This window comes from Maylandia zebra, linkage group LG1, assembly GCF_041146795.1.
Source record: "Maylandia zebra isolate NMK-2024a linkage group LG1, Mzebra_GT3a, whole genome shotgun sequence".
Lineage (NCBI taxonomy): Eukaryota > Metazoa > Chordata > Actinopteri > Cichliformes > Cichlidae > Maylandia > Maylandia zebra.
In genome coordinates this window covers 16,229,253-16,256,724 of record NC_135167.1, presented here as the reverse complement: position 1 = coordinate 16,256,724, position 27,472 = coordinate 16,229,253, and the positions used below count along the sequence as shown (strand labels likewise).

Below are 27,472 nucleotides of genomic sequence, written 5' to 3'. Positions count from 1 at the left end.
GAGTTTCAGTCCTTAATTACTATGTTGAGGGCTTTTGTTTGTTTTCCGTGAGTTTTTGTTATGGTGGATTTCCCAGCAATAAAGCTGCCATTTTCAGTTAACCTCCCGTGTTGTGAGTCCTGCGTTTGGGTCCTACATCCTGCCTGCCACACAGCTGAACCGTGACAGTTTTATGTATGATCTGACTGAATAATGTTCAGTATAATTCTACTAGAGGAAATTTAGAAGGTGCACCAAATACTAATTTTATTATCATGCACTTAAGTGAGGGCATCAGCTGATTATGAGCTAAGACAGTCATAATAGTGTCTTTGTGTGTATCAGTACTTACTCTTACAGGTAGCTGGGGCATCTGACCCCTCCCAAGTTCGGTTGGCAAGGCACCGAAGAGTCCGATGCCCCGCACCTAAATAGTACCCAGTTGAGCACTCCAGCATCACCACAGAACCAAACTCTCCCAGCCTACCAGAAATTAGGCGGTAGAGCATGTGACCTGAGAGGACGTCGTCAATGCTGGGGCAGTGGACCGCTGGACAAAAAATTAATGAAATGATACAGTTATATAAAATGTAACTGAACGGCAGGTGACTTTTAATTCTTAATTAAAATCTCTGATAATGTACTATTTGTATAAATTATAATTGTATAAATTAAAATGTATTACTTATTTATAATTCTAAACAAACTCCAAATTAATTATTGATTTAGTGGACAAAAGTTTTTTTTGAAAAATAAATGATGTGTGAGTCATCTTCTCAAAATGCATCCTGGACACTGAGAAGAGAGCTTCCAGCGAGAGGCTCTAGCTTTTTCTAGATATACCAGTGCTTACTTTTTTGTCAACTAAGACATTTACCCATCCTTATAATAAAGTTAGAAATACGTACGTAGACATCTGGAGACTGAGGCAGCATTGCTCCAGCTGCCATCCTCCAAACACATGGCATTCATCGGAACACCTGGGTCAAGGTGGTAACCATGGTTACACTGATAGGTGACCTGGCTCCCAACAGTATACTGGTAAGCATGGAAGCTGCCGTTTCCCGGTGACGGAGGTATGCCGCATGAGACAGCTACCACATAACAAAAAGAAAAATGTTGCAGGAGGAATCCTTTACAACTGCAATTTTTTAATCCTTTTTACCTTTGTTCTTTATCACTAAGAAGACTGAGAAATAATTGGTTTAAAATTTTACCTTGACAAAAAGGCGGTGGGGTATCCCACTGGAAAAGCCCATTGGAGTCGAGCTTGCAGGTGGCATTGCTTGAGCCCACCAGCCTGTGACCACGATTACAAAAGTACTGAAGTCTGCTACCTGGGCGAAGTTTGGTTCGGTTGACCACACCGCCATTCAGTGGAGGATCATTAATGCTACAGTAAGCAGCTGGAGGCAGAGAAACAAAGAGTTCTCAGCGGATAGCTTAATCGACAGTCAAATTGTACAAATAATTTGATTTCCTAAGCTAAAAATAACAAACTGGCATGACAGTTTAAGAGTTTAAGAGAGTCTGAAAACTTGGTGACATTAATTGTAACACTCCAGGCAATCTGAAGAAAACAAAAAGTAAATGCCATCTATTAGTGAACTTAGTGAGCATAATCCCAAAGCAAACAGAATAATCATAAACTAGAAGAAGATATTGCACTTATTATAGTGCAGTGTTTTGTCATCTTAGAGCAGAGTGCGAGTGTGGTAGAGCATGAATAACACTCTAAACAGTAGCTAGAACACGGCACTCAAGGGCCGCTTGGCTCTCACTTCTCTGTCTGATGTGGTCACTGCTTCACCTGATCTTGGCTCTCCTCCCTCTTGGCTTCACATTAGTGGAATGACATTCCCACTCTGATCAGGACAACAGAGTCTGTAAATCTTTCTTTCCTAGAAGTGTCATATGTCATCTGTTCCCTTTTATTCACCATTTCAGATCTTATCATCCTATCATAGCATTTCTCTGTAACATAATCATTATTCATTTAGGGTCCTCCTTTATATCTCAGTGTGTATAATTTCAATAAAGGGACACAGGCTCCATTCGGATAATATTTTATCTCAAGACCAGCACATCAGAGTATCAGTTGTTGTTTATTACTGAAGATCTCTGGAAGTTTTAGTCACAGGAAAGTTTAAAGGGTACTTCATATGATTTTCCTTTCCTTTTTTCTGTCATAGTTCCCATCAGACAATATAATGTTTGAATTGCGCATATATAAGTAAGCAGTAATAACCAGCATAGTCAGTAGAGGAAGAGTTTTTATCTTCAAACACAGGGTCATGAACCACGGAGAGACAAAAATCTATCTACAAAGTGTCAGTTCTGCTATTATTTATTTTACCAAATAGTCATCAGCTAATGAGATGCCAATAAACACAATTCTACCAAAGGTTGAGCAAATATTCCTGTGGAAGCCCAATAATATTGAGGCTTTGTGGTCAGTATCTTTTTTTGTTGTTCTCTGTTATACTCTGCCATTAAAACAGAGCTTTCTAACAGGTGACACCATCTTTTACCCTAATGTATCTACAAGCTGACTTTAAATCCAACTCTTGCCCAAGCAAATAGCTTCACCAAACCTTTAACTGCCAATTAATAGGCCAACTAACACCGATAACCTTACTGTCTTGACAAGTGGGTTTATCTAAATGCCAAATCCTTCTGAGAAGTCCAGCAATCATCCCTGCTTATTGTATCCAGCTCCATGAGTTTACTCATAACTACAATTTTTTAAACCATTCTGACGAAGGCTGCTCTTGTCCAAGTACAGAGCAGAGAGTCCTTGACTTGGTCTTGGTCTATATCAACACTGAAATCTATTCTTACGCCTTCTTATGTGTCTACAATAATTCCATTTGTCTGTCGAATTTTCCAGAGCTTTCATTTAGACTTATTTTAACTGCTTCCACCTTGATGTTGTTATTGTGTTTTACTCTAGTGTTTATACCATTCCTCTAACATTAACTGCATTGCATATTGAGACTTTAGCTCCATTTGTAGTAGTTTTAGCTGATGAATACGTCACCTTAATTGTTTATTTGAAAAATTGGAATGGCTCTGCTCTCACATGTGCTGTGAAGACATGCTGAGACATATATTATTTATCCTACTACCACTGCTGACAACTTCTTTAAAGTTTACTAATTACCATACTTGTTTACAGCCTGAACAGAATGCTCCCTTTATGCATTAAGGCAAAAACAACAAAGTAGAGAGAGCGCGAGAGAGAAAGATGGGTCAAGAATTTCCAAGTGAATCTTAACAAGTGAAACTATTAAATATATATAAAAGTGATCCCAGCTTTCAGGATGGTTCGATGATAAATAGATGCCATACAATTAATAAAAATGATGCAGGGTTAATTTCACAGCCAAACAATACACTGGGTCCACAAAGAATAATAAGAAAAAAGCATAACAGTGATTATTGCAGCTTACTCCATCTGCCAACACACATTTACAGTATATACTTCTGAGGATCCTCACAGGTATAATACATTTCCTGCCCCCTAGCCATAAGCATGCCAGCATGTCAAAGAAGAAGACATTTCTAAACATATATTTATGATACAAACTGTACTATAGATATGTTCAGTTTCAATTTAAAGCTCCAGATCATTAATAATGTATAGTAAGTGAAAAATCCCACCCATCATTTTTTTGTTTTCTTTAGAGATGCTGTTGTCGATGCAATAAGACACCACGGGGAAAGACAATTCTGTTACTTAAGGCTGTTTTGCAGATATAACCCAAAGACTAAAATATATCACATTTATTTTTTTCCCTTCAGTACACAGAGCCAGGAAACAGGCCTTGTGACTTACTCCTTCTAAACCCAAATAGGATTAGTGTCACTATAAATTATTTTTTCTATGACTAAGATTGGGGGATTGTCTTTAACGAATTCTTAACAAGTTAAAATGATTAAGTGGTGAACTAGCTTACAACCCAAATCTAAAAAAGCCAACACAACCTCACAGTTTTGGCAAGCCACTACAGATTTAATTCGCTCAATCTGACAAATTAACAAATTAGAGTTACTAATTCTCTTTTGTTCATAAGTAGCATGATGCATTCAAAAATAATGTTTTCTAAATAATCATTGCTCACCCACCTACAACCGTGATGAATTACTTTCATTATTAAGAAAAGCATTAGGGATGGTTATTCACTAAAGGAGAACAGAGCAGCTAATTTAGTAGTCAAAAACAGTTTTAACACAGGGGGTCACACAGACTTCTAGGTACTGTTTTTAAAAGCAGAATAAGAGAGCAGCCCCTTCCAGAAAACTCACATTGGAAACTGGGCATACATCTAACGCACAAGGACATTCTATTTCAATCAAATAATAATATCAATAATTCAGAAGATACCAGATGTACCTGAGTACCGTATCTTGAATCCTCTCTTGTTGGTTGCGTGGTCAGTGGACCATCGTAGATAGAGTTGGTTTGTCTTTGATGTGAAGTTCAGTTGAGAGGAATGGTTACCACTTAGCGCAACAAGCAGTGGGCTTTGTCCGGAAGATCCTAATGAAACAAGTAATTTAGTTCAGAGCCATGTACAATAAGTGATTGATTTTTATAGACGTGCCTGTTTAGACAATACGCTATTTTGTCATTTAAGTATCTGTTGCAAAGAAACGTAGCGATGATAGTAGGAAAAATGTGATAAAGTTAAACTTAGTTAAACTTAGATACGAGTCTCCATGCATATCTCCAGATGAAAAATAGCCTAAAGTAAAGCGGCAATGAAATTTCTTAGATGTGAGGTACACACAATTACCAAGTTCAAGAAGTGACTTGCTACCTCCAGATTACTTGAACGGTGTCTGCGTTTGATTTTGTTTATAAAAGACACTTTTAAATACTATAGTAGCTGAACAGCATTCTCCAAATAGTCTACTGTTCAGTAATGCTTCAATAGATTAGAAAACAACCCGGTCACTGATGCTTCCTCTGTGATGTCATTAATCTCAGAAATATCAGAAGGAGCTTACATTTGTTTTGACCACGCAAGATTAATAGAGAGAGAGAACTTGCGTGCAAATGTGTTAACCCATTTAGAGATCCAGTAAAATATGCATTTAAAAAATGTGTTTGGGTAGCTTGTTATAATGTTTATTGGTATAAAAATGAACATTTTTAACTGTCACTAGTCAAATTATTCTAATATAGCTTCATAAAGTTCTTAATATACACTGCACCAAAAGCCACAAAATTATACACAGAGCGCACTATCTACTCTTTACACAAATTTCCTGCTCCATAACCTACTTGGAAGTCCTGTGGGGTAAATTCCTAACACCCCAAATGAGAATTAAGTATTATGTATCTTATTAACAGAACTGTTGGTATTTTGAACAAGAAAACATAAATTAAAGCTGGATCTGAGTATGCGTGTGTGTGAAGATGTAACAAATGTAGGAAAGGATTGTTTACCATCAAAAATCTCCAGTTCATCAAACTGCTTCTCGCTGTGGAACATCTCCACATAGATATTGATGGTGTAACCTGAGGGGGGGGAAGCAATCATTTACTGCCAAGTGCAAATGTACTGTAACATGCAACACATAGTGTATAGCAAATGCACAAACACATGCAGAGCCGTATGCAAATGTATGCATATTTAGGCTGAAAGACCAAATGCAGACACAGAGGTCTATCAGGTTCAAGAATAAAGCAGGTTAAGGTTAAGTAAATAACACACAGCTTGAGTGTCATTTCACTCAAGCTGTGTGTTAAATTTCAAATTTTTGTCCTCGCTGTAAAGAGATCAGTCTCTTTGGTTGCATCTAAATGCAGATGGTAAGTCTTCAGTCACAAGATTATTCCAACACACATGTGTAACCCCATAGACAGACAGACAGACAGGATACACACTGTACCTGGAATCATGCGCAGCAACCAGGAGCATGTCTGGCTGTTTGGATAATTGCTAGGAAACCCAGGGCTCAGTATCACACCCGAGGATGAAAACCGTTCCTCATTGGCTGGGCACTGGGCTGAAGGGGTTACCAAAAAGCCAGTTAAAGCAATCAAAAATGTAAAAAGAATTAAGAATAATAAATACAGCCTTGATTCTTGCTTTAGATGCGTGGTAGTCACGTAACAGTTTAAAATGTCAGCATATGTGAAACCTAACGGCCGCATGCCCACTGATTCATCCTTTAAAAATGGTCCATTTATTAGTCTTGAGCAAAATAACTGCAGAACTCTTTCAATCTTTCTGTATGTTGTTTGTTTCCTTAACAGGATTAAACACAAAAGGAGCGCTAGATCCTCTAAGAGAGATTTTTATTAGAATTCCTGTTATAAGAATACTGCTTTCTTTTCTTTTTTTTATATAGAGGAAAAGGAGTTTCACATGATGGAGGAAAGCCATGTGTTTCTTTAACACTCGGCTATAGAAGGAAAGAAACTCATTTTCTCAAATAATAAAAATCAATATTTTTTTGTGTGTCTCATAGAATTACCAGTTGTCTTAGCAGATCTGAACATGTAACATTTTTTTTTGAGGAATCTTTACTCACAAAACCAACATGCCAACAATGAACTACTGTGTTACGGAATTATTATGCCCATTGTTGGAATATATGAGAAACTGGCTAAAATAAAAAGCCGCTACATACTTTTTAGCTAATTTTCAGTTTCAATGCACAATCCTAAGACTCTCCTAGAGAGACTGACGGCATTAGAGTCAGTGTGGTTCAACTACAGCCTAACCATTAACATTTGAATACTTAAAATTTAAGTAACTTTGCCACAATGCTTCATATCAGTTTGATTTTTCGAAAAGTTGTATTACTGTGAGACTGTTTTTCAATTAGTGATTTCCTGCATTAACCTACATGAAACATGACAACTCTCTGAGAATGATGCTGAGCTTCTTTTATGCAGCTGGGTTATATGTTTTGACTCCAAATGTAATAATTACACAACAATAATTAAAGTTTTGGAGATGTGACTGGAGAAGCAACATGTCTTTTATGGAAGAGATATATTTTAGAAGCATAGAGATAGCAAGAGATACTAAGTTGCTCATTCTGATTCTTAACATACTTATACAATGCCAGTGGAAATATTTCTGCTACTGCTAGCAGTAGTAGTAGTAGTACTAGTACATAAAATAGTGGGATAAATATAAGCAGTAATTAATTTTACACTTTTAAATAGGACTCATTTTCAAAACCATGACTCATTTTCAAGACTACGAAATAAAGGAAGCCACAACTGCCTTTAAACATCCATATAGGTTTAGTATTCACATGGGGTACCACTTAGAGCAGCTGCAGGATACATCCTGTGGCTGTGGATAGAAATTTGTCAACAAAATTGGGAGCCTAGAAAATGTGGGTGTTGACTAGGCAGGAATGATCTTGCAAAAAGACAGTTGAAGTTGAATAATGGAAAGCCAGGATCTGTCAATTCTGGAGCTTGTGGCGAATTACATGTCAGGATATCTCAGCTTTTGCTGTATTGATTTTGACTTCTTATTTTAATCTGTCCCTTGTCAGTGCACAGTAAATTCTCTTCCATAGGCAAAAAAAACCCAACAACAGTAACGTCTGGTTTGCTTTGTTTTTGACAGTTCCTAAAATGTGCAGAAAGCGAAGAACTACCAACCATTTTAAAAACGTATACGGTATTCTGTTTACCATATACATGCTAACCTAAGAGAAACCAACTATACACTGAGGATAATAACATATTAGGATAGATCATTTCTGTAAAATATGCCTTACCTTGACATGTTGGGGGCGGGGTTTCAAAGAGCAAATGAGAGTTGAGTTTACACATAAGCTCTGCCTTTCCAAGCAGCGTGTATCCAGGTAAACAGCGATACTTCACAATATCACCTAAAATTGGAAAATTATATTATATAACATACATATATATCATTATAAATTCTGTTAATTTATACACGAGGCAGGCAAAGAAAAGAAAACTTTGACCATAAAATTTCAACTGATAGGTTCACAACTGTTTTTAAGAAACAACATTATTTGTAACCCCAATCTAAAGGATAATAATAAGTACATAAAAGACTATATTAAATACTCTAAACAGACGCAATCGACTACTAATACAGATGACACACTGACTTTCTACAAATCTTTAAAATAATTGCCAAGTCGCAATGTATCTCTATGTATATCCCTTCAAAGAAGAGCTTCTTATTTTGTTATTACTAAAATGACTAATGTTGGAAGACTAGTCGAAAATCGCCTTTTCCTGAAATGAGTACATATTTGCATCAAATGAAGAGTGAAGATTTTATGCCCTCCCGTTTCACTGGATTTCAAGAGAAGAGGATCGCTTTACAGAAAATAAGGAGTGATGAGAGAAGGAACAACAATTTCCACAATCAACAGCCCTCTAAATGGAGCGTATTACATTAAGGCTTGAAAGAGTCTATCTTTATGAACTTTGGGAAAAAACTCTGACATTTTATGATTTGTATTTTTTAAGAAGCGAGCACCAGATTAATGTTGCTTCTTTTGCCTTCCAAAGAAAAACAAGAAAGGTTTTCCATCTTAAAGTGTTGTAAATCTACCGGGTGATGTAATGCATGCTTCGCACTTCCAGGAGACGTATAGTGCCTCACAGCATAAGACCAATTTAAAACAGAATAAACAAGCACATTATTTTCTTGAGAATGTTCAACAATTCTGGAATTTGGTAGCACATCAATAACAAAGCTAGTGCTCTCTAAGGAAATTCACTCTGGCAGGTTTTGTGAATGTAAAATTCACCTGCAGTCAAACAGTCTGAGAGCTTTAATATTTGTGCATATAATTACGCCAAACAAGCCCAAATTGGCTTCACTTGTGGTGGGCTCAGGTTTGGCACTTTTTTCATGTTGCTCTATACGGAGGAGGTATGAAGTATGACTATTATCACTGTTTCTTTTTTCTTTTCTTTTTTTAAATTACAGCCCTGTTGATCTAAAAGGTCACCATAAGCAAGCTGCTTTTCACAAATCACACACACAAAACAGGGCTGAGAGAAAAGAAAAAACTTGACAAGCAATCATTTATACCAAAATGCATGTTTATGAAAAGATTGATAGTAGTACATATAACAGGGTCCCGCCTAAAACACTATCATTTCTATGAAACATGGGGGGAAAAAGTTTGTTTATTTACATAGGCCTGGAAAATTGCATATAAAATCAAGAGGCCTTTGTAAATAGCTTTATCCAAACCATGACCAGGTGTTTGCCTAAAAAAGTGACCTCCTTTTGTTACCTGACAGAAATGCCATTTCAGTGCAGATAAATGTCCAGTCAGCAAACAACATATACACTGGCTAGTCGTTTTGTCTAAGCATGAGGGCAGATTCTTGCCCACGTCCAACAAGGCTTTATGTGTGAGGTGGTCTACATTTTACATGACATTTGTGTGGTGGGAATATTCAAGTCTGCAGGTGCTTTGCCTGCTCTGGAACTGGCATTGACAAGTCATGACCAAGGAGAAGTCGCACTCCACTCTTCAAAGATATGCTACACCCTCTGGTTTGCATCTTCGACTCATACTACACCATGATGGATCTGAAGGATTGCTGGCTTAGATAAACTTTGTTTCACATTCCCCTGACTTCAACCCTATTGAACAGTTATGGCAAGCATCCCACAAGAAGTCCTTTGAACCAGGGGCTATCCAGTGAGACTGTCTTTCTAATACACTACATGGCAATTGCAACAGCTTTAAAATATTGTGTACAAAATAATTTTCTTTGCAAATGTGTCACTATTATTTTTATAATATTTGCTTCTAAGACACCGATACATAGAGGTACACTGAATGGATTTTATGAACAAGTGCCTCTGTACCACTAATAAAGCAAAAGAAAAAAAATACCGTGACAGACAAGCATGGGCCTGCTATATTTAGATAATGCATTTGCAAAGTAATGTGGCAGATTAATGAAGTAATCAATCAGCAGAATAATGACCTACTACAAGCCTGATCAGGTAGTTTTTCATTTTGATCTTATGATGTACCACATTAGATAAGGCTGATGATCCTTTTTAATTCTGAAGAATGTAACAAACGATATAATTTAAAAAATCGTGCTAAATTAAGCAAATTTGTCATGCATGAATGCAGGTTCAGCCGACTTGTTATCAATAAAAGAGTTTTGCAGGTTATTCTGTTATAGTTGTGTTTTTTGCAAATTTTAGCCAACATTTTTTCCCCGTATCAAAACCAATGATTATTAATCATGTCTATTACCTATTTGGAAATCCTCATCTTCATAGATCATCTCTGCATTCTCCACAACAGGGGGAGGAGGGCATTTCTTAAGACGGTACGCTAAAGAGAAGAGATGAAAAAAGGGGTTAACGTACTCACTATTGAGGAGTTGTCTTAAACACATTTACCTGGTGCAATATTACGAAAATCATGTTATTTTTCTCTTACTGTAGATCACTGCAGCACCTTTCCTTACACTTTCACCCCTCTCTAAAAATTAGACCTTGCCTATAAAAGGTAATAGGTAAGAATAATAGGTAAGAAAACCTTATAATTTACCAGTATATGTTTAGTTTCTGTCAGCAAGATTACCAAGCTCAATTTCAAAAAGCTTGGCAGAGCATTAAAGCTCCATGTAAGGGAATTCTAATTTGGATGCATATCTAGATCACTTTCTTAAAAAACCCTAGAATAGAGCATATGATGAAAAGAAATATAAGCAATTAGCCCGACTCTCAAATCTTCATAATCCAGAGTTCCAGAACACTCTTGGATTCAAGTGTGATTATCATCCAAACATATTTGGATCAAATTTTTTTTACTTTTGCCTTTGTACTCTACCACTGTGGATTTTACATTGAACAATCAAGATGTCAATGACTTGCAGATGTTCAGCTTTAATTTGGGTTAAGTAAAGTACCACGGGCCACAACTTATTTTACAGTCAAATTACCTGTAATGCTATAAAATAACTGCCTTTATAACTGCCTGGATAGGACTTGTTTTTATAAACTCCCCTGACAAAATGAAGATAGTATATGAATATATTTTTCCTTAGAACAAACTCTTAGATTTAGTTATAGGGTATTTGACTAAAATAAGTGCACTTTGCTCAGAGGCTGGTCACATTTCACCAAAATGAAACTAGGGTTTCAAATGTCTTCCATATGTCTATCAATTTTTTAATCTACTATTCCAACTAGGGTCAAAGGGGACTATTCCATCAGATAATGGCTGAGAGGCAGGGTTCACCATGCACAGGTCACTCATTAATCATGGCTAGCAAACTGACAGAAAACCATTTATGCTCATATGCATACCTACAGTCAATTTAGAATCACCCATTGCCTAACATGCATATCTTTGAACTGTTGGAGGAAAAGAAGAACCCACAGTTATGCCTTTGTTGAAGTAAAAACATAACATGAGATAGTAAACTAACACTATTTAAAAAATAATAATAATAGTAAGAAGTAATAGAAACTAATGAAAAAGAGTCAAATAAAGATGGCCCGGTAGTTGTTTAATCTTGAAAGGCCTATGACTTAATGTTACGAAGCTATTCACTGTTAATTCTAAGACTACAAGAAAATGTAGATAACATGTAGAAATAAGCCATTTGCTTTAAATTACCATGGAAGTTCAGAATGAAGAAGCCTCCAGTTGAAAAGTCTGAATGAAAGCGAATCAGGACCTTCGGGCTAGTACTGTAGGCTGTCTCTAGTGCAGTGTTACCACTGAAAACTCCCAGCTGAGGACTGGATGTATCTGGGCCGTCCCTAAATAGAAAGAGAGCAACAGTTGATGGGAAAGCTCAAGACATGGATACATTAAAAACTATTGACCGGCAAGAAGAGGAACCAAGTGTCACATTGCACATGCTGAAAGGTAACACAGTTTGAACTATGGTGAATTAGTTTCACTCCTTGTATTAATGATTCTTAATATAGCGCATGTGAAGTTCATATTCTGTTCAAAATTTGTTGTTACAAAATCACATTTTTAGATGATTAGTAGTAGTAGGTAGTTTAGTTGTTTATTTTGTATTCAGCTGCTAGAGCACTGACATGCCTGCAAAAATTGATCCACACCTCATCTCAATATATATTTTTATAAATGTAGAATTACCTACAAAAGTACATTTAAGATAAGATAAGATAGAACTTTATTAATCCCTCGGGCGGGTTCCTCTGGGAAATTCGGTTTCCAAAAAGCACAGCACCGACAGAAGTTAGTTATATATACATATATATATATACACATATATATGTATATATATATATATATATATATACAGTGGGGCAAAAAAGTATTTAGTCAGCCACCGATTGTGCAAGTTCCCCCACCTAAAATGATGACAGAGGTCAGTAATTTGCACCAGAGGTACACTTCAACTGTGAGAGACAGAATGTGAAAAAAAAATCCATGAATCCACATGGTAGGATTTGTAAAGAATTTATTCGTAAATCAGGGTGGAAAATAAGTATTTGGTCAATAACAAAAATACAACTCAATACTTTGTAACATAACCTTTGTTGGCAATAACAGAGGTCAAACGTTTACTATAGGTCTTTACCAGGTTTGCACACACAGTAGTTGGTATTTTGGCCCAGTCCTCCATGCAGATCTTCTCGAGAGCAGTGATGTTTTGGGGCTGTCGCCGAGCAACACGGACTTTCAACTCCCGCCACAGATTTTCTATGGGGTTGAGGTCTGGAGACTGGCTAGGCCACTCCAGGACTTTCAAATGCTTCTTACGGAGCCACTCCTTTGTTGCCCGGGCGGTGTGTTTTGGATCATTGTCATGTTGGAAGACCCAGCCTCGTTTCATCTTCAAAGTTCTCACTGATGGAAGGAGGTTTTGGCTCAAAATCTCACGATACATGGCCCCATTCATTCTGTCCTTAACACGGATCAGTCGTCCTGTCCCCTTGGCAGAAAAACAGCCCCATAGCATGATGTTTCCACCCCCATGCTTCACAGTAGGTATGGTGTTCTTGGGATGCAACTCAGTATTCTTCTTCCTCCAAGCACGACGAGTTGAGTCTATACCAAAAAGTTCTACTTTGGTTTCATCTGACCACATGACATTCTCCCAATCCTCTGCTGTATCATCCATGTGCTCTCTGGCAAACTTCAGACGGGCCTGGACATGCACTGGCTTCAGCAGCGGAACACGTCTGGCACTGTGGGATTTGATTCCCTGCCGTTGTAGTGTGTTACTGATGGCGACCTTTGTTACTTTGGTCCCAGCTCTCTGCAGGTCATTCACCAGGTCCCCCCGTGTGGTTCTGGGATCTTTGCTCACCGTTCTCATGATCATTTTGACCCCACGGGATGAGATCTTGCGTGGAGCCCCAGATCGAGGGAGATTATCAGTGGTCTTGTATGTCTTCCATTTTCTGATGATTGCTCCCACAGTTGATTTTTTCACACCAAGCTGCTTGCCTATTGTAGATTCACTCTTCCCAGTCTGGTGCAGGTCTACAATACTTTTCCTGGTGTCCTTCGAAAGCTCTTTGGTCTTGGCCATGGCGGAGTTTGGAGTCTGACTGTTTGAGGCTGTGGACAGGTGTCTTTTATACAGATGATGAGTTCAAACAGGTGCCATTCATACAGGTAACGAGTGGGGGACAGAAAAGCTTCTTACAGAAGACGTTACAGGTCTGTGAGAGCCAGAGATTTTCCTTGTTTGAGGTGACCAAATACTTATTTTCCACCCTGATTTACGAATAAATTCTTTACAAATCCTACCATGTGAATTCATGGATTTTTTTTCACATTCTGTCTCTCACAGTTGAAGTGTACCTCTGGTGCAAATTACTGACCTCTGTCATCATTTTAGGTGGGGGAACTTGCACAATCGGTGGCTGACTAAATACTTTTTTGCCCCACTGTATATATATATATATATATATATATATATATATAAAAATACAGAGACAAATATAAATAAAATATACGAAGGGGATAAATAGGATAAATAGGAATAAAAATAAAAATACAAGTGAATTGCACATTTGTTGATTCCCATTGAAGAAAATACATTTTAGTGATGAACTTTTTAAAGGGCTACATCCAGTCAATATAAAAAAAAATGTGTAATATGTCAACACTGTGTACATGTTTCTGCTGCATCTCCAAAGAAGGGCAAGGACTTAAAATCACTTTCAAACTGTTATGAATTGCTAGTTGTAGAGTGATTTCCTTCTGCTGACTGCATTTAAACAAATGAAACAAAAAACAGAATTTGGTAATAACATAAAACATATGTGTCTGGAATGTCCACATTAGTCTACTAAAGTGGCTGCAAGAATATTTTTTTCTTCTTTTCTTTGTTTTTATCACCCATTTCAAACAAGTTCGTTGAACAAAACCCACAGATTAAAGGCTTAACTTCACTCATTAAATATTGAATGTTGTTGAAAGGTTACATTTTCTAACACTCCTAAATGCCCAGTTTTAGGTTTTTAATGAACATGCCATTGGATTAAACAAGGGTTTTAAAATTTTAATTCATGAAGAGTGCCTGGGATCTCTTGGCTCCTCAATAATTCAAGGTCTTCTGAAGGTGTTGGAGCTCATTTGGAAGATCAAAATGTGCTATATGGGTCATTTGAATTAAAACTGTTAGAATTTCTAGACTCTATTTTTACTCACTGAAAAACACACAAACCCAATAGCAATACCTTTCTTAGCCCAAAAGACATTTTCTCTCCTATTTATTAACACATGGATGTATTTCAGAGCTCTATTTATAATTTATAATTGAAAAAGGGCAAAAAGTCTGAAACTGTAGAGAAAAAAGTTTTGCTAGTGACATTTAATTCGGTGAATCAAAAGAAAACTATACATCTATAAAAGCAATTTAATAAAGCTAGTAATGCAAAGTCAAATACTTATGTGAAGAAGACCAAAAAACCCCACTTGGTGTAACAACATGGTCGGGAACAAAGAATGAGAAGCTCTGCCACATATTCTAAGTAAGCATTGCTTTTGGAAATGAAGGTTAAAAAATACAATAAATCAGATTTATTAAGAGTTTGCACTGCTCATCTGCTGTGCACTTTGTAATACGTGTGACTGACAAAATTACAGTGCAGCCGAGAAAAGGATGGTATTGAGAAGATATGTAATTAGAGTGACAGGGGCTGACATGATTTAGCACCTAACAAATCCAAATGGCACATCAGATTTGGAGTCACTGGAGCTGGGCTGGAGCCTACCCCAGCTGTCACTGTGGAGAAAGGTAGGGTACACCTTGGACAGCACAGGCCACCCGTCCATTGCAGGGCTAACACAGAAAGACAGACAGCCACGCATGCTCACATTCAAACACATGCATGCCTTTGGACTGTGGAAGGCAAGCAAGCACAGGGATTCTATCCCAAGGGCTTTTTTACTGAGAGGTGACAGTGTTGATCACTGCACCCCTCCATCAATCATCACTCATCCATCATTCTGCACCTCTGCATCGTATTAGTAAGAAATAAAAACAGGAGCCAGGACCAGTGCCAGGACCAGTTTGGCTAATGAGAGTACGGTGGCTATTACTCTGTTTTTGTTTGGCTTCATTTAGAGAGTAGGCAGTTACTGTTCCAAAAATATCAACCTAGTTACAATCTGCGGCCAAATATGTCTTCTATCAATTTGAGGTGGGGGGAAAAAGGAGAAACAAACAGCTCGACAAATTAATTGTAATGTGGCTTGATTACACTGAATAAAGGCATGTGGCTCCAGAAGACATTAGACATTTGTCATTGTGCATGATGATTAGATGTGGGTAGATGAAGCACTTGTGGATATTCAAACCATCAAAGCTTCATTTTTTCATGGTTATGTTTTTCACAAACCATACTTGTTTGTCTTCAAAGGCACACGAAGCATAATAATACACGGGAAGAATTTTACACATGATGATGAACAGAAGAGGGAGGTGATATAATATTTGTGCATAATCATATTATAGCTATTTCAGCATAATTTCAAAATAAGTTTAAATAACTCATTTTCGATTGATGTTGGGGTTGTTACTCAAAAAAGGTAATTTATTACACATTACTCATAACTTAAAAGTAATACAGTACATTACTTAATTGCTTAAGTACCGTAAAATGGCCTTGCCACATAATTACCAGCAATATAAACCTATAGGCCACACTCCTACACAACAGCACAAATTCCTTCCCCAATATGGACACATACACGATCTTACTTTTAGGTAAGAACAGAAAGCAGAAAACACAAAGCAAAATTGAAAAACAGCCCAAACTTCAAAACAACTTCAAAGCGATCTCCACAGTGATTTTACTTTAGAAACATGAACAGGCAGAAACAGAGGCTGGATGCCTGACTACTCATCTCTGCTTCTGACCTCCTGTTGACCTCCCTTTCCCATTCGTCAACCGAGATTTGTTGTATGTAATGCGTTACTGTAATCTCATGACATTTTTCAGTAATGTAGTAAGTACTGTAAGATGTTACCATACTAAATTCTGTAATTACATTACAGTTACAGTCATGTCGACACTTGCGTTACAATGGTTCCTCAGTTATCTGCACGCCAGGTAGATAGAAAAGAAAACAGAAAAACCTCAAAAGTTGTTTTTGTTGTAAAGTGGAATGTGCATCCAGGACTGAAACGACCCCCTTCTAACAGAACGTCTGCTCTTTGCAAGCGTGTGCACAGACAACATGCTAATGCAAAGCTAGGCCAAGAATCCAGACTGATGTTAAAGCAGATGTTGCATGCTGACTCCAGCCCAGCAGCCACACCCTGATCTTCAGAATACTTTCAAAGGGCAGTTTGGAAAGGAGCTGTTTTGTGGTGAGGGCATTTTACAGTTTAGGATATCTGGAGATTCCAGGTGCAAAATGATGATTACATTCTGAAGCCAGGTTATTATCTTAATCTTTCTAGATATCATTTCAGTTTATAACATTTCAGACGTTATAACATTTCAGAATCCACTTTCCCCCCCGAGCATATCAAAATATTGCATTGATATTGATTGAATGCTGATAATGTATAATTATTATTCTGAGCTGAGAATAAAATCTGAATTATTTACCGACATTATTCTAAATTTCATTCTCATCCACCACAGGGATATATTGAATGTGACACAAAGCATCTAATATTGCATAAAATATTGCCAGTATTATTTTGTTTAAAGTATATAAAGAAATACTGCTTTTTTTATTGAGTGTCCAGCACCATTAACTACTGTACTGTGTTGCTCTGATGTTAGATCTGATGCCCACTGTTAGCAGTGGTATTTGGCATACAGCCAAACACAACAAGTGGAAGACCACAGAGGCTGTTTGGCTTTAGTCCCTGACATCTGGATGCAGCTGCTGTCACATAAACCCCAAGGGTGTACAGGACAGAAACCAGCAAACACGGATCACTGCGATATGATGCAAACACACCAAGATAAAGAGCATTCAAAAGACATTTGTAACAAGTTTGAGTAATGACAGGCCAAAACAGGGGAAAAGGAAATCAGCGTGACTGCAAAGAGCAGCCAGTAGTAATTAACGATCACATCAGTGCAAGTGCATTCTGGGGGTTTTCGTGCGTAACAGGTAGATCTCTGACTTAACTATAAATGCAACTGGTGATTGTGAGCTTCTACTAACGGCAGCAATTTGTTGCTCAGTCTGAATCAAAGAAAGGTTCTGTGAATGCACCACTCCCAAGTCCAATTTTGGCCATTTCATTAGCATTTATACTGTACTATTTACTACGTAAAAAAGGACATTTTTTGAAAGCCCTTTCCTTTTCAGTACAGTAATTTCTTTTAAACTGAGAGCAAGTTTGTTTTTTCATATTTAGTGTGACCCGTTTTCAGCAGCACAAACATTGTCTTATTCCACTTTCTATCCGACTGAATTAGAGCATCCAAGTAGTCCCAAATCATTATAAAACCTGTGGCTGCGATCTTATGCTCTTATGAGTTCAATTAGATAACGTCAGTTATCCTGTTTTATTAACAGTTCACCGCTGATGCATATAATTAAAAGTATTTCAAATACAAACTCCATCATTAAAGAAAAAAATTCAGCAGGCCTGAGTTCATATAGTAAATTTAATGTAGTCTGGTAATTCACTGTAAAACCCACTGTTCCTGTTAAATCGCTTCAATTTTCCACATGAAAAGCATATTCGGTTTTGTCTGGGTAAGTCGAAAAGTCAAAAAGAATATTAAGGAAGAAACATTTTTATAAGAGGATGTTTGAAGTGATAAGTATTAATGCCAGTAGACTCTATTTACATGCATATAATGCAGTAGACCTTTGGATTAGGTGCTCTTAAGCTGTCTAAGACCCTGGAAGGTAGATAGCATCCCACTGGGTATGAGAAAAGCACTGTGCTCCTCAGTGTCAGCCCCAGGTCACTTCCAAATATATTCATGTGTCTGAGATATAGCTACATTGAGCTATTATGTGTGAACTAATCTCAAATAACCGAGTTCTTTTGGTTCCCTACAATCTATGAATGTGATTTTATAATTTTGTTCCCTGTGAAATGTGCCAAAAACACATAAATCACTGAAATCAATTTGCAACTGCAAAATAATTCAACATAACGCCTCTCCATAGCAGAATCCATGGTTCTTTTAGCTGGCGAGATTGAAAGCGAGTAGTCACCCACTGTAAATGTATTACTTTCCCACCGCCTACATTTCTGATGCTTGCTCCCTAGAGCTTGACTCTAGAGCCTGAAATGTAAAGCCTGACCTCACCTAAGCACCAAGTATAGCTAAAACCAAAATCTGCTGGATCTTAATTTCCTTCCTCATAAATCTACTGTTTAAATCTACTGTTATTATTCAGGAAAATTAATGCATATTAGGTGAAATTTTCTCTTGACCCAGGCGCTTCAGATCCAGCTGAGTCTTGTTAGATTTGTGAACCCAGCTCTGCCACTCTTTTCATTACATTTCCCACTCCCAACTGAATCTCATGATTACTTCCAGAGTTCCCGAGCCCTCTCTGAGTCTGCGTATGGCCTTGGTACTGAGTTAGATTGAATTGGTCAGTGGTCCCATTGTAAATGCATTGCTCTCATACACCCCGTATTACACTTACCTCCACACTGAATCCTATTATTACTGCTGAAGAGTCTGCGTATGCATTACATAGCACAGTGTATGTGTGCGTATGTACTTTATTATCTAGGTTATAGTGTATGGTCTCTGCATATGAACATATACGATAAAGTTTATGTATAATTAACGTTAGAGAAAATAGAAAAGTAAAAATGAATAAAAGATGATCAATACCAGGGATAAAATTCAATATATAGCCCTAAAATATGAGGAGAATGTGTGAATGTGTGTGAGACAGACAACTGAATGCATAATCTTAGTAAAAGTTGATACATTTTTGGTGTATTCTCATTAATGTGCAGAGAGTAGACAGAGTGAAACTACACTCAAGACTTACCCATCAATGATTCAATCCCTGCATGCATGAGACATTAAATAACACTTCTTCATTTCTGCGTGTGTAGTATATGTCTGCGTGTGTTTTTATGAATATTAAGCCATAACTGTACCCAGACTTACCAGACAGCAATGTAATCGGTGACGGGTTCTGTCTGCAGTAAGGTAAAATTTATATAAACTCCATGTCCGTGGGGAACAGTGATGAGCCAGCTGCAATCTTGGGAGTTTGGATATTCATTTGGGTACTGAGGTGAGTAGATGGTCCCATTTTCAGCTGTGACATTATAGCCACAAGGAGCTGTAAAAAGCAGAATTATAACATAATTTTCACTTTTTCTAAAATGCTAAAAAACTGAAGTCAAGAATGACTGCTGAACACCAAACACTGAGGAATGTAATTAATAGTCTGGAACAAGAAGCGACAGAAGTGACAGAATAATAATTTTACAAATAATTTATCCAGTAAATGTTCCAAGTGACATAAGTGACTTACTAATTAATTGTTTACAATGTCAACTTGTGATACCGGTGAAAGAAAAAAAATTTTCATTTTCTAAATGTCTACATTAGAAATTGCAACTGCTTGTTTGGTAAGGGTGTAACAGCATGAAATAAACTTTCTACTATACGACCTCCACATTTTAAATACATCTTTATTTTTAAAACCAATTTAAAAGTATTTATATTTTCCAAAATACTAATATATCAAGAAGCTATGACTTATTCTTACCCTCACATCGTGGAAATGGGTGGTTCCACTTCCGGTTGATACCATGCAGGCATGTTAGCACTGTGTGTCCAATCAAAACATAACCAGGGTAGCACTGAAAAGTTATAGATTGCCCAGCGCTGTAATCATTGTTGATGATGTCACCGTTTGCAAAAGGAAATGGATCATGGCAGTTTTGAAGTTGGTAGCCTACAGATAGAGATAAGAGATATATGTGAGGTAGGTAGAGATATGTGAAACTGGGGAAGAAAAAAGTCATTTATTTTTCCAAGTTTCTTACATTTTTAAAATTTTCTGTCTACCGGTAATGGATTTGAGGTAAACTGAAAAGAATCTCTGACCCACAGAGACAACAAGTAATAGCTAATGCAGCAACATCAATAGATGTGATCTCCTCCTACACAGTTATCGGGCAAAGGTATACACGGCATGCTAGCACTTGCCTGAGGAAATGTCAGTACCACAGGTATATTTAGGGCAGTTCTCACTCTGCGTGAGTGTCATGGCAAGTCAAGCTCCTTCATTAAATGTGCCGCTGACAGAGAGCAGAGGTGGCTGATATCGGAATCCCAATTGTTACAAAAGGCTAGAGAGAAAGGCAGCACCTAAAAACACTAGAACAAGCATTCAGCACCTGGTCAATACAAATTGTGTCTGCTGCACTAGACAGCATCCACAATGCAGATTGTGCAAAATGCTCTTGGGTGTGGTCTATGCTGGTAGCAGCAGGCTGTACAAGGTAGGAAAGAATGGCTTAACATGCATTTGAGGGGCGGGATGTTCACAGTGCAAGACCTCAAGTCCAAGCAGGACATGCAACAAATAATACAGCTGATCCTAGCTAAACAAAAGCTAATAAGGTTAACAGATCATTGCAGAAATAGAACAGAAGAGACAGAAAGATGTGATAGACGCAGATCTCTCATAAGAGAGCAACAATGAGATGAGTGAATATGAAAGGATATGACACCACAGAAATTCATGGAGGTAATAAAGAACTATGGTGATTGTGGAAAATGAAGGCCAAAAGATGTGCACTTGGAAGGAGTATTACTCGCAGCAATGAAACTACAGCCAAGAATGTGGTTCCAGCAGATTCCCAGGGCAACATTTAAACTTTCTATGTACAAAAGTGTACTTAAAAGGTGCAGCAATGTCAGCGTGCCAAAACCTAAAACTGGAATAAGAACTCCCTTAAGCTTTTATAAGCGACATTTGAGTTGAAATGTGTGTGTATGTATTCACACTGATTTTTTTGGCATAGAGTGCTTATCCAACTCAGCTTTTAATAATTTTCTTGCAGCTATTAAGCCTTTTTAACTGTAAACATGTTATGCCCTTGAATACAAAACCAGAGTGTGTACGTAATATTGAGAAAGTATGCACCGAGGTTGGAGGTGGTGTTGTGGACCTCTGTCTGCATTGCATCTTCTCATCAAAGAACTGTTAAAAAAAGCATCTGGTGCAACTCCACGTGAGGAGGCTTGTCTGCATCCTCTACAAACAACAGCGGGATAACAGTGATACTGACTGCAGTGCTAGAGGACTTCCAAATCGGAGGAAAAAAGGGAACTCACATTCATGCGCACATGATTTTGAGTTTGCTTATTTGAAATTGAATAAGCCTTGTTCTAGTTATGCTGGCATATAGGCCCACAGTGCATCTCTTGTGTCTTTGAAGTGAAGCACTTAGGGCTACAAGTAAAGCCTGCTGGACAAGATGCCAGTCTCTCACAGGGGCTTACTAACAATCCATCATTTTTAATGATGAGAGGAAAGCCATGAGGTTTTTAAGTCTTTAGCATGACTCATTCATGGATCAAAGCTCAAAACCTCATAGCAATACTTTCTTTCTTGGAGTTGTGAAAGCTTTGCACTGTGGCTACTAGGTTTGGGATATTAATTTATTCAGAGCATTTGAGCAGACCATTTTTATGAATCATTGCATTGAATAAATTTGGACAAACTAAACAATGGGACTCATTTCAACACAGGTCTGTTATCATAGTGACCCTTGAGGGACTGTAGATGCCTGCAATAATAATTCAGGGTCTGATATCTGTAAAGACTGTATTGACTAAAAAAAACCCAAACCAAAACAAACAAACAAAAGAGATCTAAAAAGAGAAAAACCACCCATCAACTCACCCTGATAGGTCAGTTTGAATCCTGGCCGGTTCTCTGAGTGGTCACTGTAGAAGTGGATGATCGTCAGGTGGGTAGTGCTCAGTAAAGGGGGTGGGAGCTGTGAGCCAGTAAACTGACCAATAAGGGATGAGCTGTGCTGTGGACCAGCCCTGACTTCTAGGAAGTCATGGTTGTCTTCTGAAGAGAAGTTTTGGAACTGAATATGAGCTCCTGTAATGCAAATTATAAAGACACATGCTATAAACGACTATATAAAAGACCTGATAGTACATTATTTCAATACTAAGAAGAGCTTTACTTTACTTGCATAATGTGCACACAGCATACACACATGGTGCACGTTTACTAATCGAGTGCAGTACGTTTACATGGTTTGAAATATTTTTTGTCTATTTTCACTGCAATATTTTTTGACTATTTTATTGTGTTTTTTGTACATAATAACTTGCATCAAAAATACAACTGTACATTTATTGCCCAGGTTTTCTTTTTTTTATTTACATAATCTATTACACTTTTTGCAAATGTATATCATACACACAAAATAATAAATACTACGTCCCCCTAAAATTTCCAGTTCCTGTATTTACCAGCACATAGCAAACAAATATATAGATATAAATCTGCTGCATATTCTGTGCTACAAACAACTTAGCCAGCAGATGTACTGAAAGTGACACCTATTTTTTAGGAATGCTCTTACATCCATACTACTTACCATATCCAGTTGGCAGGGTGATTTGCCAGGTGCAGTCCAGGTTGCCGGGGTAGTTGCCAGGGAAACCTGGACTAAGGATGACACCACTCATTTCAGTCAGCACCCCACCACAACGAGCTGAAACCACAGGGAAAACAAACACACTGTTAACACTGAACAACGTAGTTTAAAGATCACTGCTTCGACAGTGAAGTTCAAGTGATGTGTTGTTCACAAAATTCTGTAAATTCATCAGCCGCAGTGGTGAATAATACATATCTTTTTAAGTAAGAGCCTTGTTATGGCATCCTTTTCTATAGACATTTTTGGACATAAAAGGGTTGATGCAAATATCTCTTGCAGAAATAGGTAAAGCAGGTCTGGAAAGCTGGTCCTGACATGTCAAGTCGAGTTTAACTGGAACTGGCTTCTGAGATCTTTTACCAAGGACTGAATTATTTAAGTCTCCATGCAAACATCAAGGTTACACAACACTATTGCATAAAGGGTACAAATAACACACACACACATACACACACACATAAGTAAACATATCCAGTGTGCCTGAGTACTTATGTCACTTTGATACACCAGTAGGACATATTTTCTTCCAAACTGAATCGCTCACTCGTAACACAATTTAGCCAGTGGTGCAGTGTATTTGCATTTGAGCGCGTTACCTATGCATAGAGGGGGTGGGTAGTTCCATCGACGCACTGTCCCGGGCATGCAGGAAATGTGAGAGTGACCCTGAAAGTAATCACACAGTGGTTAAACTTGTTAAAAAATATGTAAGTGTAAGGAATGCTGATATATCTTCACCAGGTAACTGTATTCTTTTTCCTTTTTTTGTAAAAAGAAAAAAAAAGTTTTTTTTAAAGGAAGTGGAAGCAAAGGCATAACAATCGCATTTTTCAAAACCGGAAAATTCATATTTAATAAGCATCTAATGTTTTAATACTCCTAAATAAATACATGAGAACCCATGACCTACTATATGACACCAGGGTAAAAATATTTTTGAACATTTGTCTAATGGTCAGTTTGTGTGAGTGTGTTCATTACCTGCAGAGTGTAACCAGGTTCACAACTGAATGCCACCACCTCATTGACCATATATCTGTCTCCAGTTTTAATTCCATTAGCTGGGATCATTGGTTCTGGACAAGTGGTAAGTCCAACCGCTGTAACAATCAATGAAATGAACAAAACTGTTATTTCGTCTTCTCGCTCTCTGGGTCCATTCATGTGTTTTGGACTTGAGCACACAGAAATAAAATGTAAAAGTGATGTTGTCATCAGTTCTAAAAGTTTTACGCAGACATGGAAAATCAATGTTTGTCCTTATAGTCGTTCATCTTATGGCCAACTAAAATCGTTTTATTTTCCCTGTGCTCTCTGCTAAGCTTCAACTGCAGTATCTCCAGGAAGCCTTTCCTGTCTTCCTCATTCACCTGTATGTGACCTTTATCTTGACATGAACAAACTGATTATAAAACAACATCACAACAAACACACAAGTTTACCCAAGTTTATAAGTTGTTTGTTTACCCCAAAATAGTGTGTCTGAGCAGGTTGGCTTTTTATAATTATAGAGATTAATTTGATGGATATATAATTCACAAGATTAAGTCACAAAAGCTCTAATGTCTTTTTGTCATACACAAAAGCTCATTTTAGAATTGACAGCTAGTACAATGATAAAGCCTGAACTTTTTCGATGTCGACAGCAGCTTCTGAGACGTGCTTAAAAATATGTGAAGGTAACACAATGACTTTTGGTTATGTATTCCCAACACAATAAAGGTTAAACACATCCTTAATAAGTTTGACAGCAGCAGGCCCTTATCAAATAGCATCGGTAGGAGTGTATCTGTGTGTGTGTGTGCGTGTGTGTGCGTGTGTGTCAGTGCAGACATTTGAGGAAACTTCCGCAGGAGCCTGCCCCAGAGCGGTTACCATGGCAACAAAGGGGTGGGAGAGGGATAGAGAGCAAAAGAAGAGGAGACAGAGGGGTGAATGTTTGTATGTGTGCGTGTGTGTGCGTGTGTGTGTGTGTGTGTGTGTGTGTGTGTGTGGACTTCTTGGTTCATTATCTACCTTCCTACCAGCAAAACGTTGCAAGCCCACTGAGCTTACACACACATACACACACATACATGCACACGCATCCAGGTGGCCGAGATTCACTGAATGACATTTGTGAGTGTGTGCGCATGGGCGACTTGTACATGAAAAAGTGCTTGAAGAAGGACTGAAGGGTACTTCTTTTTTTTTTTTTAGATGGACCAAAAGTGAAAAAGCTGCGGGAGACTCTACACACACGCATACACACACACACAGTGTATTATTATGCAGAGAATCAGCGGGCTGTCATGACAACTGATCAATGAAAGTATTCCATTTGGCTGACCATCTTTCTCTCTCTGTGTGCGAGCGCACTGTTTTTCCCCGGGAATGAGGGAGCAGTAATGCCCTGTGAAATGCTGACAGCACCACAAACCACTCCACTAGGGCCACTAGACTACGACTAGACAGTGTCAGCATTTAAGTCTAACTGACTGGATTTACAATACTTTTGTTCCAGTTTATGTGAGGACAGGCAAGGGAAAAAGATCCCTCTTTCTGCCCTTCAGATGAAACACCCTCTAGTCTGCCTAAAATTATGAAAATATAATTACAAAATTCACGTCTTCAGGAGATGTTTTCTGCCCACTTATACACGCTCCCACACTGACATTTTTTTACTCATGAATGTTTGATATCTTTCTTCCTATAGAAAACCCAGAGTAAATACATGGAAAATATGCAAAAGATAGCTTCCATAACAGTGTTTGTGAAGGTTGTGAGGTGTTGATTGAGGTGCTATGACTGTCATCATGTTGTACACACACAAAGGTGATCATATTTGGACAAAAGGGGAGAGTGCTAAGATGTCAGCAACTTTACCCATCCAGATACATCCATTTAAAGTATTTAAAGTAACCTGCTAATTAGCAATATGTAACAAACGAATCAAATACTCATGGTTTGTTGTTGGAACTCCAGATAAAAGTTTCTGTTACTGAGATTGCCTCTTGGGAAATCAGAAGACAGTGCAGTGAAAGATGGGCGAATAAGAGATATTGTTGCAGAAATAGTTCTATCATTTGAGTTTTGATTGTGAATTTGAAGATCATAAAGTTGAAATCATCAGTAAGAGTTTAGTCTTTTAATGTCTTGCAAGTTTTTAAAAAAAATAGTGTTTAAAAGAAGGATCAAATCGAAGTATCAACCGTGGTCAAATAATAATTTTGATGCATCTATTCTGATCACCTTTTGAACAGGTAAGTTGACTCATCTCCGGAAAACTTTGTTTAATAAAAAAGTTAAAAGCCTACTTTGTGTTGGGGTCTCCTGTACAGAACCTCTCTGGAAGGCAAACGTCTGCTACATAATGAAGAGCTGACAATCATTTTAAGATAAGTAAAACTCTAGTGTGAAACCTGCAAGATATTTTTTAAGGTGCTCTGGGAAGGAACTGGGTTCCATGAAAAGAACAAAAAGATTTCTTTCCAGTAAACAAAATTAAATATCATGTACTGTGTTGGTATTTGGCATATATTTGAAAACATTACTTGAGAAGACAGAAATGCTACAAGGACACATGGTCATAAGAATATGGACAACAATGAAGATTTGTGTCCTTTTTCCCTTAGCCTTTCATTCTAACCTTACCTATCATTTATCGTCTGACTCCTCCCTTTTCCTTCTCTACCCTCCCCTGAGCCACGCCTCAACAATCTCTGTGTATCCATTATTAACAGCCAAGTTGAAAAGATGCAGAGATTAAGGTCCATACCCGAAGCCTTGGAAACTGCTAAGCAAAGACTCACAGCCTTGGCCAGCTGATTGAAGATGTACAACAGAGAGATAGAAGGCAGGAGAATGAACCAGTTGTTCTCCACAGAATGAGCCAAGGTGTACTCTCAGTGGCAGGGGAACAATATGAGAACAGCATCACCAAGGCTGGAGACGGAGCAATACTTCTCCCTGATGGGAGAAGGACACGACCCGTAACAACAATGCTCAGTGGCTAGTGGATCTAAGAGCAGACCACAGCAACCTCCCTGAACAGAGTCCAGTAACCATCACAGTGGGAGACATCCAAGAAAGGGTCTCCAGTATGAAGAATTGGACAGCACCAGGCCCTGACATGGTTCACACCTACTGGCTGAAGAAGCTGACTGCACTCCATGAGTGTCTGGCAGCACAGATGAACCAGCTGCTAGTTGACGAGAGACACCCGGAATGGCTAACCGAAGGCCAGACAGACCTGATCTTCAAGGACCCCCAAAGGGACCGCTCCCATCCAACTACCGACCAATAACCTGCCTTAGTACCACATGGACGCTCCTGTCAGGCATCATAGCGGCCGAGCTAACAGAAGGCAACATTGCAGACATAGAGGACAGTTACAAGCACCTGGGGATC

General features: G+C 38.0%; 1 protein-coding gene across 1 annotated transcript in view; it reads right to left on the bottom strand.

The window, feature by feature from the left end:
- Nucleotides 1-27,472, bottom strand: part of LOC101487496 (CUB and sushi domain-containing protein 1) — a 457,578-nt gene that overhangs the window by 41,645 nt on the left and 388,461 nt on the right. Inside the window, exons 40-54 of the mRNA XM_024803309.2 lie at nt 24,065-24,183; nt 23,680-23,749; nt 23,021-23,137; nt 22,303-22,512; nt 20,155-20,343; nt 19,545-19,722; nt 11,605-11,750; nt 10,231-10,311; nt 7,738-7,851; nt 5,881-5,997; nt 5,435-5,506; nt 4,376-4,522; nt 1,197-1,385; nt 888-1,073; nt 332-529 (exon numbers count right to left, since the gene is read on the bottom strand). Of these exons, the coding sequence (XP_024659077.2) occupies nt 332-529; nt 888-1,073; nt 1,197-1,385; nt 4,376-4,522; nt 5,435-5,506; nt 5,881-5,997; nt 7,738-7,851; nt 10,231-10,311; nt 11,605-11,750; nt 19,545-19,722; nt 20,155-20,343; nt 22,303-22,512; nt 23,021-23,137; nt 23,680-23,749; nt 24,065-24,183 (2,133 nt within the window). The remainder of the gene's footprint in view (nt 1-331; nt 530-887; nt 1,074-1,196; nt 1,386-4,375; nt 4,523-5,434; nt 5,507-5,880; nt 5,998-7,737; nt 7,852-10,230; nt 10,312-11,604; nt 11,751-19,544; nt 19,723-20,154; nt 20,344-22,302; nt 22,513-23,020; nt 23,138-23,679; nt 23,750-24,064; nt 24,184-27,472) is intronic.